This window comes from Oncorhynchus keta, chromosome 14 (assembly GCF_023373465.1).
Source record: "Oncorhynchus keta strain PuntledgeMale-10-30-2019 chromosome 14, Oket_V2, whole genome shotgun sequence".
Taxonomy (NCBI): domain Eukaryota; kingdom Metazoa; phylum Chordata; class Actinopteri; order Salmoniformes; family Salmonidae; genus Oncorhynchus; species Oncorhynchus keta.
In genome coordinates this window covers 39415794-39433631 of record NC_068434.1, presented here as the reverse complement: position 1 = coordinate 39433631, position 17838 = coordinate 39415794, and the positions used below count along the sequence as shown (strand labels likewise).

Here is a 17838-nt window from a genome sequence, read left to right as displayed (position 1 = left end):
GAATGGACCATTATGATGCACCTGTATCGAAACAGGGGCAGCGGGAATAAATACATGTCATCTATGCACTTAAATAGCGAATGGAGGATGCTTTCCCCATGGTTTATTTTCATGCCAGCCAGGTAGGCTATACTCCTGTTGTAAAGATAAGCAATGTGCTTAATATTAGGAAAGTTGAGAAATACATGTAGTAGGCCTAGCCTATAGAAAGCTGATGGGATCCTCCTATTTTTATTAGCGGCCATCACTCTGTTTTCTCCCGCAATTACATAGGCTATAGAAATGTTCCGCAACATGAGCTCTCATGAAGTGTTTGATTAGATCTTCGATTACATTTGCGTTGATGTCAGAGTGATTAGAGGGACAATAGAGTGCTGAGTACCAGGCAGTTAGCAAGTTTGGTAGGCTACTAATGACCGTCAGCAGCATCAGAGCTTTGAGAAGCCTAATTACCGGCACTAAACGGTCATGTGGAATTTGACTGCCTTCATGACTCGTGACCGCCGGTGTGGTGGTAATACGGTCACCGCAACAGCCATACTCATGGACATTGTAATGGTAATGATGGTACTAAAACCATCTCTTAGAACAGTAGTGCTTTTTGCATTGTCAAAATAGGGCTCTAAAAGAATGAAGCAAAAGAATGATGCAGAGAAAGAAACACAGAAAGAGAGTGTCAGCCAGGCAAGTCTACTCACGGTGAGGCAGGTATGGCTGAGCTGGGCCCAGCCGTAAAGGTCCAGAAGGCGGTGGACACTGGCCAGTTTACAACGCATCAGCCTCTCTCCCTTCACCATGCCGCTGGGCTCCAAGCCATGCAGGTCGTTGATGGGCGTCACCATCATCATGCCTACACAGAGAGAGATGTCAATAGCAGATCACTGAACATTACCTTGTGTGTGTTTTTTAAATCTGTTGGTGAGGCGATTCAGGGAGTTATTTGTCTGTGTCTTGATGTTAGAAATCGAATGCAAAATTGCCCTATTTGGCTAAATGTCTGGGTGACGTCTATTTTAACAGGAGTATGTCTATGAGTATGTTTGTGTGTGAATGTGTGTATGTGCGTGCACATGTATGCGCGTGTGTACCTGTACTGGAGGGGGAGGCGGACAGGGCGGCAGGTGAGCCATGAGAGGCCATGTAATCAGCTAGCTGCCTCAGAGCCCAGAGGTTGGAGCTGCTGCCTCCCTTCTTCATCTGTTCCTGGATCAGAACATCTAGCTCCTCACGGAACGACTGCACACACACACACACACACACACACACACACACACACACACACACACACACACACACACACACACACACACACACACACACACACACACACACACACACACACACACACACACACACACACACACACACACACACACACACACACACACACACACACAACTATTAGTCTGCATGCTGCTAAAATGCACACACAATTAGCCTGAGGGCTAAAACACTCACCCAAACACACTCACAAATATTGCATAGAGCAGACAGACACATCAAATGTTCACAATAAAAGGCTTTTAAACCGCATCATCTAATGCATTTCTCTCTCGTCATTCATTAGCACTGTCCGCTGCTACTGCCTATCTTCACAACTCCAGGCCTCCTTTTTGTGTCCCTCCCACACACACACGTGCACACAGGCACGGCACATGCACACACACACACGCACACACACACACACACACACACACACACACACACACACACACACACACACACACACACACACACACACACACACACACACACACACACACACACACACACACACACACACACACACACACACACTATGGCAAAGGCTCCCGTATGCAGCTGTCAAGTGGTGATTCAGAGCAGATTAAATCTGAGCTGTGGAGATAATCATATCTTTGGAGATCTAATGAGGGGGAAGGGAGAGTGGATGGCAGAGAGATTGGACACAGGGTGTACATGAAAGGGTGGAACGATGGGATGAGGGGGAGGTCAGGGTAGAGTGAGTAAGGGATGTCCATAATGCAAAACTGAAGTGGGACTTTTTAAAACCGCTCCTTGAAAAGTTATGTGCATATGCACAAACAGACACGTGTGTGCGCTCATACAGACCCAAACAGACTGGACGCGCACACATGAACACACACACACACACACACACACACACACACACACACACACACACACACACACACACACACACACACACATACAGTGTTCTACTCACCGGGCTCTGCAGGAGGCTGGAGACGCGTTTCTTGTGTTGGGGCCCGGAGGAGCCAGGTGTAGAGTGCTGTGGAGACACAAGAGCCTCGAGGACCCCATCACTAGGGCCCCCATCGCTGGAACTCTGCTGCACAGGCGTGCCCTTAGGGGTGGGCGTGGTGCTCATCTTCTACTGCTTACAAGGGGGTGTCACAGGACGTGGGGTGGGGAGAGCTGGGAAGAGGAAAAGAAGATAAATGAATTTATGTTTCAAATAGATAGATATACATTTAGAAAATATAATTTTAAGTCATGCTAGTGACGCACACACTCTTAATTTATGCAACAATAAATAAAGTGCATAAATGGACTGTATTTTTTGTTTGTTTTTATTGTAATCTACTGTAGGTACCAAGCCTCAACTTTCAACATAGACACAGGAGTTTACCTCCCACCCCAAAACCAGGGATGAGATATTCCACAGAGTAAAGCCTGTGTGGGATGTTGGCTAGCGGAACCAATAGGAAGTGGAGAAATGCAGCATTAGCAGTAAGAGCTCAGACAGCAACATTACAACGCCCGCCAGCAGGAAGTCAACTCAATCATAGAGGGCCAGTAATGGGAGAACCAGTAAAGACTTACCGTAAAGGTTTTCAAAAAGAGACAACCAACCCTCCCCCAGTGAACATACACATTTCTGCTAACAGCAGATAAGACCACAAACACGCCCTCTCTCCTGTGCTATCTGAAACTACTCTGATTAGCCACATGCACAGTGCCTTCAGACCACTTAACTTTTTCCACATTTTGTTACATTACAGCCTTTTTCTAAAAGTGCTTAAATAAAATAATTTGAGGTATTTAGAAATTTCTTACAAATAAAACACAGAAATACCTTATTTACATAAGTATTCAGACCATTTGCTATGAGACTCTAAACTGATCTCAGGTTCATCCTGTTTCCATTTATTATCCTTGAGATGATTCTACAACTTGGACTACACCTGTGGTAAATTCAATTGATTGGACATGATTTGGAAAGGCACACACCTGTCTGTATAAGATCTCACAATTGAGAGTGCACATCAGAGCAAAAATCAAGCCATGTTGTCGAAGGAATTGTCCGTAGAGCTCCGAGACAGGATTGTGTCGAGGCACAGATGTGGGGAAGGGTACCAAAAATAATTCTGCAGCATTGAAGATCCCCAAGAACACAGTGGCTTCCATTATTCTTAATGGAAGAAGTTTGGAACCACCAAGACTCTTCAAGGAGCTGGCTGCCCGACTAAATTGAGCAATCAGGGAGAAGGGCCTTGGTCAGGGAGTAGACCTAGAACCGATGGTCACTGACATAGCTCTAGAGTTCCTCTGTGGAGATGGGAGAACCTTCCAGAAGGATAACCATCCCTGCTGCACTCCACCAATCAGGCCTTTATGGTAGAGTGGCCAGGCAGAAGCCACTCCTCAGTAAAAAGGCACCTGACAGCCCACTTGGAGTTTGCCAAATGTCCCCTAAAGACTCTCAGACCATGAGAAACAAGATTCTCTGGTCTAATGAAACCAAGATTGAACTCTTTGGCCTGAATGCCAAGCGTCATGTGTGGAGGTAAATTTTCCCAAGCTCCCAAACTGTTTGGATCCATAATCTGTAAACATTCTACTACCATCTAAATCAGTGGCGGCTCCTCAGAGGAGGAACGGAATCACCATCCTCCTCAGTGAATTTCATAAAAATAAAATAGTGAAACATTTAAAAAGTTTTCCTTTTTAGCTAAAACTATACTAAATACATTCACGTCACCAGATAACTAATTAAAACACACTGTTTTACAATGAAGGTCTACAGTAGCCTCAACAATACTCTGTAGGGAAGCACCATGGTGTAGCTGGAGGACAGCTAGCTTCCGTCTATGGAATCCATATCCGTCTTCCTCTGGGTACATTGACCTAGAAGACTCATGGTTCTCACCCCCTTCTATAGAATTACACGGTAACTATGACAACTTCTGGAGGACATCCTCCAACCTATCAGAGCTCCTGCAGCATGAACTGGCATGTTGTCCACCGAATCAAAGGAGAATTAATCTAGTACTGAAAGCATAAGCTATAGCTAGCTAGCACTGCAGAGCATAAAATGTGGTGAGTAGTTGACTCAAAGAGAGAGAAAGACAATTGTTGAACAGTTTTAAACAAATCATTTTATTCAAAAGTGTAGAAGCAAGAGAGAGAGAGAGCGAGAGAGAGAAAGAGAGAGAGAGAGAGAGAGAGAGATGTCCTTGTATTTCTTCCACTTTACTTACTTCGGTAATTAATGCAGGTAGCTAGTTTAGCCTACTTACACTCAGCTCAAACAGCGAGGGATTCTATGTTAGCTAGCAAGCTATGGCTATCCAACACTTGAACGCTATGAGAGTGAACTGTGTTTACGTGTGATCAAGGTTGTATTCTGTTGAAAAACGTTTCTGAAATGGAAGCAAACGGAGCGAAACGGGGATAAACATACCTGCACGAGAAAGTCTTGTTTGCAACTTTAGGACTAATGATTACACCCTAGATCAGCTAAATGCAGGCAAGAGTGTGAAAGGCAGTATTGAATGTGTCACTGTCTGTCCTTGTGTCACTGTCTTTCACCTCAAATTTGTCTCTCGACGTGTGCATCTATGTTGTAAACTTTCATTCATAGGCTAGGTTGTAGCAACCTCATGATGGGTATAGAGAAAATTGAAGCATCATGTAGTAGGCTAAACCTATCAATGTTACATTGAACTGGGTGAATGGAATATGAATGACAGCCATCCAATTTGCTGTAATAGAAATAAGGCCATGTTCATAAAAAAATAATCACCCTCCCTCATCTTAAACTGCACTGACCGCCGCTGATCTAAATGCACTCTTAATTCCTCCTCCCTAATGCATTAAATCTACTCCCAAATACCAAGTCACTCCCACCACCAGGCCTAATAGTATGGATGAACTGCTGCCAACAACCTGTCATTTGAAGGAATTTCTTCTGTGGTGGTACAAACTTTAATTAACCTTGGTACACAGAAAGCATTGTGCACTATCACAGAAAAATCTTAATTATGTGTACTGTAACACCCCAATCAGGTTGATTTTTCATCAGTTTTAATACAGGTTACTTATTTATTTGCCTAAGCTTTCCATCCATTCCCTCTTTCACTTCAGCAGTGATAAATTCATGAACCTATTTGACGAAAAGATCATGATCATTAGAAAGCAAATGACAGACTCCTCTTTAAATCTGCGTATTCCTCCAACGCTCTGTTGTCTTGAGTCCGCACAACACTGCCAGGACCTAGGATCAAGGGAGACACTCAAATGTTTTTAATACTATATCTCTTGACACATTGATGAAAATAATCATGGCCTCTAAACCTTCAAGCTGCATACGGACCCTATTCCAACTAAACTACTGAAAGAGCTGCTTCCTGTGTTTGGCCCTCCGATGTTGAACATATTAAACGGCTCTCTATCCATCGGATGTGTACCAAACTCACTAAAAGTGGCATTAATAAAGCCTCTCTTGAAAAAGCCAAACCTGGACCGAGAAAATATAAAAAAAACTATCGGCCTATATCAAATCTCTCATTCCTCTCAAAATGTTTTGAAAAAGCTGCCTTCCTGAAGACAAACAATGTATACGAAATGCTTCAGTCTGGTTTTAGACCCCATCATAGCACTTAGACTGCACTTGTGAAGGTGGTAAATTACCTTTTAATGGCATCAGACCGAGGCTCTGCATCTGTCCTCGTGCTCCTAGACCTTAGTGCTGCATTTGATACCATCGATCACCACATTCATTTGGAAAGATTGGAACCCCAAATTGGTCTACACGGACAAGTTCTGGCCTGGTTTAGATTTTATCTGTCGGAAAGATATGAGTTTGTCTGTAGATGATTTTAAATTTCAGTGTTCCTCAAGGCTCTGTTTTAGGACCACTATTGTTTTCACTATATATTTTACGTCTAGGTGATGTCATTCGGAAACATAATGTTAACTTTCACTGCTATGCGGATGACACACAGCTGTGCATTTTGATGAAACATGGTGAAGCCCCAAAATTGCCCTCCCTGAAAGCCTGTGTTCCAGACATAAGGAAGTGGATTGCGACAAATGTTCTACTTTTAAACTTGGACAAAACAGAGATGCTAGTTCTAGGTCCCAAGAAACAAAGAGATCTTCTGTTGACGCTGACAATTAATCTTGATGGTTTTACAGTCGTCTCAAATAAAACTGTGAAGGACCTCTGCGTTACTCTGGACCCTGATCTCTCTTTTGACGAACATATCAATACTGTTTCAAGGATAGCTTTTTTCCATCTACATAACATTCAAAAATCAGAAATTTCTGCCCAAAAATGATGCAGAAAAATGTATCCATGCTTTTGTCACTTCTAGGTTAGACTACTGCAATGCTCTACTTTCCGGCTACCTTGGATAAAGCACAAAATAAACTTAAGTTAGTGCTAAACACGGCTGCTAGAATCTTGACTAGAACCCCAAAATGTGATCATATTACTCCAGTGCTAGCCTCTCTACACTGGCTTTCTGTTAAGGCAAGGGCTGATTTCCAGGTTTTACTGCTAACCTACAAAGCATTACACGAGCTTGCTCCTACCTATCTTTCCAATTTGGTCCTGCCGTACATACCTACACATACGCTATGGTCACAAGATGCAGGCCTCCTTACTGTCCCTGGAATTTCTAAGCAAACAGCTGGAGGCAGGGCTTTCTCCTATAGAGCTCCATTTTTATGGAATGGTCTGCCTATCCATGTGAGACACAGACTCAGTCTCAACCTTTAAGTCTTTATTGAAGACTCATCTCTTCAGTGGGTCCTATGATTGAGTGTAGTCTGGCCCAGAAGTGTGAAGGTGAACAGAAAGGCACTGGAGCAACGAACCGCCATTGCTGTCTCTGCCTGGCCGGTTCCCCTCTCTCCACTGGGATTCTCTGCCTCAAACCCTATTACAGGGGCTGAGTCACTGGCTTACTGGTGATCTTCCATGCCGTCCCTAGGAGGGGTATGTCACTTGAGTGGGTTGAGTCACCAACATGATCTTCCTGTCCGGGTTGGCATCCCCCTTGTGTTTCTGCCTTGGGGGAGATCTTCGTGGGCTATACTCGGCCTTGTCTCAGGATGGTAAGTTAGTGGTTGAAGATATCCCTCTAGTGGTGTGGGGGCTGTGCTTTGGCAAAGTGGGTGGGGTTATATCCTGACTGTTTGGCCTTGTCCGTGGGTATTGTCGGACTGGGCCACAGTGTCTCCTGACCCCTCAAATCAAATCAAATCAAATCAAATGTTATTTGTCACATACACATGGTTAGCAGATGTTAATGCGAGTGTAGCGAAATGCTTGTGCTTCTAGTTCCGACAATGCAGTGATAACCAACAAGTAATCTAACTAACAATTCCAAAACTACTGTCTTATACACAGTGTAAGGGGATAAAGAATATGTACATAAGGATATATGAATGAGTGATGGTACAGGGCAGCATACAGTAGATGGTATCGAGTACAGTATATACATATGAGATGCGTATGTAGACAAAGTAAACAAAGTGGCATAGTTAAAGTGGCTAGTGATACATGTATTACATAAGGATGCAGTCAATGATATAGAGTACAGTATATACGTATGCATATGAGATGAATAATGTAGGGTAAGTAACATTATATAAGGTAGCATTGTTTAAAGTGGCTAGTGATATATTTACATAATTTCCCATCAATTCCCATTATTAAAGTGGCTGGAGTTGGGTCAGTGTCAATGACAGTGTGTTGGCAGCAGCCACTCAATGTTAGTGGTGGCTGTTTAACAGTCTGATGGCCTTGAGATATAAGCTGTTTTTCAGTCTCTCGGTCCCAGCTTTGATGCACCTGTACTGACCTCGCCTTCTGGATGATAGCAGGGTGAACAGGCAGTGGCTCGGGTGGTTGATGTCCTTGATGATCTTTATGGCCTTCCTGTAACATCGGGTGGTGTAGGTGTCCTGGAGGGCAGGTAGTTTGCCCCGGTGATGCGTTGTGCAGACCTCACTACCCTCTGGAGAGCCTTACGGTTGAGGGCGGAGCAGTTGCCGTACCAGGCGGTGATACAGCCCGCCAGGATGCTCTCGATTGTGCATCTGTAGAAGTTTGTGAGTGCTTTTGGTGACAAGCCGAATTTCTTCAGCCTCCTGAGGTTGAAGAGGCGCTGCTGCGCTTCTTCACGACGCTGTCAGTGTGAGTGGACCAATTCAGTTTGTCTGTGATGTGTATGCCGAGGAACTTAAAACTTGCTACCCTCTCCACTACTGTTCCATCGATGTGGAGAGGGGGTGTTCCCTCTGCTGTTTCCTGAAGTCCACAATCATCTCCTTAGTTTTGTTGACGTTGAGTGTGAGGTTATTTTCCTGACACCACACTCCGAGGGCCCTCACCTCCTCTCTGTAGGCCGTCTCGTCGTTGTTGGTAATCAAGCCTACCACTGTTGTGTCGTCCGCAAACTTGATGATTGAGTTGGAGGCGTGTGTGGCCACGCAGTCGTGGGTGAACAGGGAGTACAGGAGAGGGCTCAGAATGCATCCTTGTGGGCCCCCGTGTTGAGGATCAGCGGGGAGGAGATGTTGTTGCCTACCCTCACCACCTGGGGCGGCCCGTCAGGAAGTCCAGTACCCAGTTGCACAGGGCGGGGTCGAGACCCAGGGTCTCGAGCTTGATGACGAGCTTGGAGGGTACTATGGTGTTGAATGCCGAGCTGTAGTCGATGAACAGCATTCTCACATAGGTATTCCTCTTGTCCAGGTGGGTTAGGGCAGTGTGCAGTGTGGTTGAGATTGCGTCGTCTGTGGACCTATTTGGGCGGTAAGCAAATTGGAGTGGGTCTAGGGTGTCAGGTAAGGTGGAGGTGATATGGTCCTTGACTAGTCTCTCAAAGCACTTCATGATGACGGAAGTGAGTGCTACTGGGCGGTAGTCGTTTAGCTCAGTTACCTTAGCTTTCTTGGGAACAGGAACAATGGTGGCCCTCTTGAAGCATGTGGGAACAGCAGACTGGTATAGGGATTGATTGAATATGTCCGTAAACACACCGGCCAGCTGGTCTGCACATGCTCTGAGAGCGCGGCTGGGGATGCCGTCTGGGCCTGCAGCCTTGCGAGGGTTAACACGTTTAAATGTCTTACTCACCTCGGCTGCAGTGAAGGAGAGACCGCATGTTTTCGTTGCAGACCGTGTCAGTGGCACTGTAATGTCCTCAAAGCGGGCAAAAAGTTATTTAGTCTGCCTGGGAGCAAGACATGGTCCGTGACTGGGCTGGGTTTCTTCTTGTAGTCCGTGATTGACTGTAGACCCTGCCACATGCCTCTTGTGTCTGAGCCGTTGAATTGAGATTCTACTTTGTCTCTGTACTGACGCTTAGCTTGTTTAATAGCCTTGCGGAGGGAATAGCTGCATTGTTTATATTCGGTCATGTTACCAGACACCTTGCCCTGATTAAAAGCAGTGGTTCGCGCTTTCAGTTTCACGCGAATGCTGCCATCAATCCACGGTTTCTGGTTAGGGAATGTTTTTATCGTTGCTATGGGAACGACATCTTCAACGCATGTTCTAATGAACTCGCACACCGAATCAGCGTATTCGTCAATATTTTTATCTGACGCAATACGAAACATGTCCCAGTCCACGTGATGGAAGCCGTCTTGGAGTGTGGAGTCAGCTTGGTCGGACCAGCGTTGGACAGACCTCAGCGTGGGAGCCTCTTTTTTAAGTTTCTGTCTGTAGGCAGGGATCAACAAAATGGAGTCGTGGTCAGCTTTTCCGAAAGGGGGGCGGGGCAGGGCCTTATATGCGTCGCGGAAGTTAGAGTAACAATGATCCAAGGTTTTACCACCCCTGGTTGCGCAATCGATATGCTGATAAAATTTAGGGAGTCTTGTTTTCAGATTAGCTTTGTTAAAAATCCCCAGCTACAATGGATGCAGCCTCCAGATAAATGGTTTCCAGTTTGCAAAGAGTTAAATAAAGTTCGTTCAGAGCCATCAATGTGGCTGTGGCTGTGGGGGGGGATATATACGGCTGTGATTATAATCGAAGAGAATTCTCTTGGTAGATAATGCGGTCTACATTTGATTGTGAGGAATTCTAAATCAGGTGAACAGAAGGATTTGAGTTCCTGTATGTTTCTTTCATCACACCATGTCTCGTTAGTCATGAGGCATACGCCCCCGCCACTCTTCTTACCAGAAAGATGTTTGTTTCTGTCGGCGCGATGCGTGGAGAAACCCGTTGACTGCACCGCCCGGATAGCGTCTTCCCAGTGAGCCATGTTTCGGTGAAGCATAGGACGTTACAGTCTCTGATGTCCCTCTGGAATGCTACCCTTGCTCGGATTTCATCAACCTTGTTGTCAAGAGACTGGACATTGGCAAGAAGAATGCTAGGTAGTGGTGCGCGATGTGCCCGTGTCTGACCAGAAGGCCGCTACGTTTCCCTCTTTTACGAAGTCGTTTTTTATGGGGGTCGCCGCATGCGATCCATTCCGTTGACCTGTTTGTAAGGCAGAACACAGGATCCGCGTCGCGGAAAACATATTCTTGGTCGTACTGATGGTGAGTTGACGCTGATCTTATATTCAGTAGTTCTTCTCGACTGTATGTAATGAAACCTAAGATGACCTGGGGTACTAATGTCTCAGCCGCCAATATTCATGCTGCAATAGTTTGTGTCGGGGGGCTAGGGTCAGTCTGTTATATCTGGAGTATTTATCCGGTGTCCTGTGTGAATTTTACTATGCTCTCTCTCTCTCTCTCTCTCTCTCTCTCTCTCTCTCTCTCTCTCTCTCTCTCTCTCTCTCTCTCTCTCTCTCTCTCTCTCTCTCTCTCTCTCTCTCTCTCTCTCTCTCTCTCTCTCACACATATTCTCTCTCTCTCTCTCTCTCTCTCTCTCTCTCTCTCTCTCTCTCTTTCACTTTCATTCCCTCTCTCACACACATATTCTCTCTCTCTCTCTTTCACTTTCATTCTCTCTCTCACACACATATTCTCTCTCTCTCTCTCTCTCTCTCTCTCTCTCTTTCATTCTCTCTCTCACACACATCTCTCTCTCTCTCTCTCTCTCTCTTTCACTTTCATTCTCTCTCTCACACACATATTCTCTCTCTCTCTCTCTCTCTCTCTCTCTCTCTCTCTCACACACATATTCTCTCTCTCTCTCTCTCTCTCTTTCACTTTCATTCTCTCTCACACACATATTCTCTCTCTCTCTCTCTCTCTCTCTCTCTCTCTCTCTCTCTCTCTCTCTCTCTCTCACACATATTCTCTCTCTCTCTCTCTCTTTCACTTTCATTCTCACACACATATTCTCTCTCTCTCTTTCACTTTCATTCTCTCTCTCACACACATATCTCTCTCTCTCTCTTTCACTTTCATTCTCACACACATTCTCTCTCTCTCTCTTTCACTTTCATTCTCTCTCTCTCTCTCTCTCACACACATATTCTCTCTCTCTCTCTCTCTCTCTCTCTCTCTCTCTCTTTCACTTTCATTCCCTCTCTCACACACATATTCTCTCTCTCTCTCTTTCACTTTCATTCTCTCTCTCACACACATATTCTCTCTCTCTCTCTCTCTCTCTCTTTCATTCTCTCTCTCACACACATTCTCTCTCTCTCTCTCTCTCTCTCTCTTTCACTTTCATTCTCTCTCTCACACACATATTCTCTCTCTCTCTCTCTCTCTCTCTCACACACATATTCTCTCTCTCTCTCTCTCTCTCTCTTTCACTTTCATTCTCTCTCACACACATATTCTCTCTCTCTCTCTCTCTCTCTCTCTCTCTCTCTCTCTCTCTCACACATATTCTCTCTCTCTCTCTCTCTTTCACTTTCATTCTCACACACATATTCTCTCTCTCTCTTTCACTTTCATTCTCTCTCTCACACACATATTCTCTCTCTCTCTCTCTTTCACTTTCATTCTCACACACATATTCTCTCTCTCTCTCTTTCACTTTCATTCTCTCTCTCTCTCTCTCTCTCACACACATATTCTCTCTCTCTCTCACACACATATTCTCTCTCTCTCTCTCTCTCTCTCTCTCTCTCTCTCTCTCTCAGACCTACTGTTTTCAAGACCTACCTTTTGCACCCTCTACAACCACTGTGATTATTATTATTGGACCCTGCTGGTAATCTATGAACATTTGAACATCTTTGCCATGTTCTGTTATAATCTCCACCTGGCACAGCCAGAAGAGGACTGGCTACCCCTCGCAGCCTGGTTCCTCTCTCGGTTTCTTCCTGGGAGCTCTGACTGCTGGTTATATGATGAGCCTCTGCCAGTCCAAATTAGGCGCTGGGCATGTGGAAACCACATTTAATGTGCATGTGTGCAAATATTTATTGATCTGTGTAAATGCACCGGCCTCTTTCACTGGATTGATATGGCAGCCAGGCCTTTCTCCTGATTCCTGCATCTCCTGAGCTGGAGAACCAGTTAGAGGAAAGAGAAGGTGAATAGGAGAGTAGTCCCAGATTGATTTCTCTGGCCAGGCTTTCATTAGGTTAATGAGAGAAAGTGCAGTTAGTGGATACAAACTAATTATGGAACTACTTTGGAAAAAGTCAGCATTGATTCTGTCTTGTTTATCCATGCTAACCCACTTTCATCTCAGCCAGTTGTCACTACCTAGCTAACTTAAACAAATATATCTGGGTGAAGATACAGTGTCTTTGTCATTGGCATTTTAGATATAAACCCCCTTTTCATCTCAAGTTCTAAAAATAACAGGAAACTCAGCGTTGATATCTTCCTGGATATTCAAGCATAATTATATGCATAATAATGAGATCATCTTTCATAAATGAACAGGCCAAATTGCGTTGGATTGCTTTAATCAAAGTTCCTCTTGAGCATTATTGGTAGGGATGTTAACGTTTTAAATTAACCCTTGTATAATATTAGTCGTCTCTTCTGTGCTCCGGTCCTCATTATTTAGTCAGATTACTTAACTTTTTACTGCAGTGGGCTAAATCAGGGTCATACAGAATGTTTCTTAGTAGTATTAAACAAATATACGTTGAAAGAAAAGTACAGACCTCACACACATGGTTATGGGCTTTAAAAAAAGATTAGAGTTTAAATGTATATGATTTTGAGTTTGCATCCCAATATTACACTTTCTACATCACTGAAGACTGAAATATAACGAAACTGTTTGTAATAGAAACACCTGATTGTCAGTGGGTTTTTGAAATAATGTTTATTAATTATGAAATTATGAACGATTGTTTGTATGCTGTTCTATGTATGCCATTTTAATATTTGATAATTAACCAATGACATTAGGCCACTCTTGGCCATGATTACAGACACCTGTGTCTTTTGACACTACATAAACGAGTCATCCCGCAGTGTTTGTGATTATACCCTGATGAAGACAGCTTGTCTGTCGAAACGTTGGTAAATACATTTTGCATCTGAGCTCCTAGAGTGTGCGGCTCTCTTTTATTTTTATTTACATGTTCTGCTATATCAGCTGGGTAGATTTCTAAACTGGACAGGATGCTGGAAAAACGTTGCAGAAAATCTGTCAAACTATCAGCATCTAAACAGGCGAAACATGCCCTGAGATGAGAGCAAGGCTTCTGAAAGGATGTAATTGTGGTTTTCATTTATAGTTATCGACAATTATGCTCAAACTTGTGAACGATACACAATCAATGATGAGTGGGCATTCTTCTGAACCAATGGCTGCCATGCACTCCCAAGGTTGGAACAGCACATTGGGGAGGATGAAGGATGTTAACTGGAAAGAAATATCAAAATGCACACTCAACAATAGAAAATCTATGAAAAATAGACAAACAGGCAGCTTTAAAGTTCAGCAGAACAACTGGGAACTTGAGAATCCATTTTCATGACGTGTTTTCAACAGAACATGGAGCCCAGATAAAACGTAGTCTAAAAAGATACAAAGACAGCTGGAGTTGAACCAAGGGCAGGGTCAGGAAGGGTCTGTCTACCTTAAGCACTTTCCTGGATTCGGTAAATGGGGACAGTGCATCTCTCCAGACAACAATGTCTCCACTGTCTCCTCTCTCCTGCATCTTTTCTCCCTTCCTCTTCAGCCGTTAGGTCTCCATACATCATTGATTTTCTGACTTACTTCATACCGATAATGTTTATGATAAGTATTCGTATCTGGAACATAAAAGATATTCCACATAAGCTTGGGTGTAGTTTATCTGTACACTTAGGCTACAATTGAACCGATTTCATTGCGAATAGCTGCATGAAACTATGTAGGCTCATGCCATGGAGTTAAGAACATGCCATGAGCTCACTCTACAGCTGGCTTGAAATGTCGCCAATGGAGCTGTCGAATTAGACATGTTTCTGTCGTTCAATCGGTTTGTAGTTTGTCAAGGAAGGTGGTCACGTGTGTTTGTGAGCATAGGACCACTAGTCCACTAAGGGCAGTGGAGCTATATTGTTAGAAGCACACGGACTTCGGTTTCACCTACTAATGAATGATGATGCAGTGAAATAGACTCCATTTAGTAATGTAACCTGTGGCGTCCCACTAAGGATAGATACACCGGCATATTATACATTGAGACTATCAGAGTTCCTAGAAACGAATCCTCAACAGTCTCCATGATGTGGCTGGTTCACCAGAGACCAGATTTCTCTCAGAGTGTAAAGGGCTTGTGCCATGAACAAATGCTGGGTGCTTGTCTTATCTACATACACCCACCCATTACTCCACAGATAAAAGTCTACCCCTCCACTGTGAGGGAGAAATATCAAATCAAATGTATTTATTTAGCCCTCCTTACATCCGCTGGTACCTCAAAGTGCCGTCAAACCTGTCTCAATCCTGTCTCGGAACTCCACGGACAATTCCTTGGACCTCATTGCTTGGTTTTTGCTCGGACATGCACTGTCAACTGTGTGACATGATATAGACAGGTGTGTGCCTTTCCAAGTCATGTCCAATTAATTAATTCACCACACCAATCAAGTTGTAGAAAAATAACAGGGAAGATCAATGGAAACAGGATGCACCCGAGCTCAATTTTGAGTTTAATAGCAAAGGGTCTGAATACTTAAGGTATTTCTGTTTTTTATTTTTAATACATTTGCAAAGATTTCTAAAAAACAGTTTTTGCTCTGGCCTTATGGGGTAGTGTGTGTCGATTGATGTGGTAAAATATTTATGTAATCCATTTTAGAATAAGGCTGTAACGTAACAAAATGTGGGAAAGGTGAAGGGGTCTGAATACTTTCTGAGTGCACTGTACATGAAAGAAGCCAATTTGATTATGATTACTAAAGCGTAGGAAAGGGAAAGGGGGATACCTAGTCAGTTGTACAACTGAATGCCTTCAACTGAAACGTGTCTTCCGCATTTAACCCAACCCCTTTGAATCAGAGAGGTACCGGGGCTGCCGTAATCGACATCCAGGTCTTCGGCGCCCGGGGAACAGTGGGTTAACTGCCTTGCTCAGGGGCAGAATGACAGACGTTTATCTTGTCAGCGTGGGGATTTGATCCAGGAACCTTTCGGTTACTGGCCCAACGCTTCTAACCACTAGGTCTGTTCAAAACAAATTATCATCTGAGGAGAGCAATGCTTTGGGGAGGTGAAAGTGGATTTAAGTGACTCCTTAAAAAATAGGCCTAGCCTCCCCATTTTGTTCAGTTCCTCCATAGCAGCATCCCTCATATGATACCCCATGGTCCCTGCACGGCTGCCTAGCAACCAGGCGAGCAGCGCTGCAACATCAGCTCCCACTGCGCGACTGATGTTTCAGCCCTGCCTGGCAGGAGGATCTAAAATGATGGCCGAGCTATGTTGTGGTGTTACCAAGAGGTGAGCGGAGACGCCACTTTTTGTCCTCAAGAATCCATTATAGCCTGGCTACACAGGCCCCAATTTGCATAATAAAAAGCGAAATGACCAATCCCCTAAAATTACAAATAAAGGGCGCACCCATGCAAGACGGTCCCTCCTCGTGACATAATCAAATTCCCTTTATGCGGGTTGACGTTGGAAAATAAGAGCATCTGCCATGCATGGGCTATGTCAACTCGAATATAACAGAACCACCATGTAATACGTTTAAAGCCAAAAGAAACGAATTTCTAACATCGAAAATAATAGATAGGCTATACTATTCTGACGAAGAATGTCCATAAATCATAGGCATCCATGTCTGCTGCGGCAGAACAGATTGCTGGTGATGATTAGCAGACCAATAAAAATGTAGGCCATAGTAGGCAGCACAGCTGGGAGAAAAAGGTGGATCAGCTAAGCTTTTGAAATTATATTATAGGGAATTAGAAATGTTATTAATTTCAGGTTGGAGATGGTTTTATTTTCTACATCACTGGTCATTCTCCCATCAGTGTTATGACAAGCATGCATCACACATTATAGTATAGGCTTACATTTAATTGCGGAGCAATGTCACCAAATGAAAGGTGTGTATCGGCAAATGGATTATCACGAATATGTTGACAGGTTAAATTACTCAAAACGAATTTACATCAAAGGAAAAAAAACATTCATGTGTCTTAAGTTATGTTGAGCGCTTACCTCAGTGCATTTTCCGCGCCTTGTCCTTTGTGGGTGCGCGTCACACCCTCTGTCGTAGGAATTAAAACCCAAGTAACACTATCTGCAGGAATTAAAACGCAACGCTAATGTTTACAGTGCTTGGTGATTCCGCTATGTCTGCCTCTACCGTGGCCGTTGGTATATATCCCCGTTGTTTTTCATCGTTGAGCGCGCCTGGACCTGCCCATCGCTAAGCCTGCCCACACTCCAACACCCTGACCTCCGTAAATATCTTCTGCACGATCCGACACCGCCTGCACTCCACAAAATTCTACAGCAATTTATTTGATTTGAAATAACTTTTTGTGAGAAAACTTCACCTTGGAATTCAATGTAAATATGGTGCACACCCCAATGGTGTTAGTTTTATTTTTGTCCTATGGCGGCCTGGAATTGTAATATTGTAAAAACATTGAAGCTGTGAACACGAATTACATCAAACTGGCGCCACCTTGTGCTCGAGGTTGAAAATAAGGACTCAAAGGAAAAACAAACAAAGACCATTTGGGCCTACCCTTCTTCATAGGCATGGCATTTAGAGGCAGAAGCTATAGGCCTGGCATTTAGAGGCAGAAGCTATATGTATGTAGGGGTGGCGGTCAATAATCAAATATGACTATATTAGTCAGTCAAATTAGATTTAGAAGTGCATGTGTATTGTTTACTTTGATAGGTGATAATTTCATTAATTATTATTATTATTTCATGCAATCCTACACATTTTTGCCAGGGGGTGTAGAGAAAATGTTGCTGTTTTAAACAAGTTTGTTGCAATTCTACACATTTTGTCATGGGGTGGAGAGAAGATTTAGCAATTTTACAGGTCATTTCGTGCAATTCTACACATTTTGCCATTGGGTGGAAAGATTTTTTTCAGTTTTTAATATGATATCGAAGTCAGACTGACTAACAAAATCAATGGCCGGGCGGTTATTCGACCATGATTACCACAAGTTTAGATAGCTGGCTGCTAGACTAATATACCAATCTACATGTTGTTTTTTGCTGACATGGCCAATTGAGTGACT

The 17838-nt window shown here is 43.8% G+C and overlaps 1 protein-coding gene across 12 annotated transcripts in view; it reads right to left on the bottom strand.

Moving 5' to 3' along the window:
- Positions 1-17217, bottom strand: part of LOC118393389 (beta-adducin-like) — a 28317-nt gene extending 11100 nt beyond the window's left edge. For 9 of the 12 annotated variants that reach the window (XM_052461741.1, XM_052461743.1, XM_035786030.2 and 6 more), the window contains exons 1-4: positions 16790-17217; positions 2207-2418; positions 1089-1236; positions 699-850 (exon numbers count right to left, since the gene is read on the bottom strand). In XM_052461741.1, coding sequence (XP_052317701.1) covers positions 699-850; positions 1089-1236; positions 2207-2371 — 465 coding nt within the window. In that variant the 5' untranslated portion in view covers positions 2372-2418; positions 16790-17217. Of the gene's footprint in view, positions 1-698; positions 851-1088; positions 1237-2206; positions 2419-14210; positions 14361-16789 lie in introns of those variants that run through there. The other 3 variants (XM_052461745.1, XM_052461746.1, XM_052461742.1) reach the window with 2 other exon arrangements.
- Positions 17218-17838: the final 621 nt, after the last annotated feature.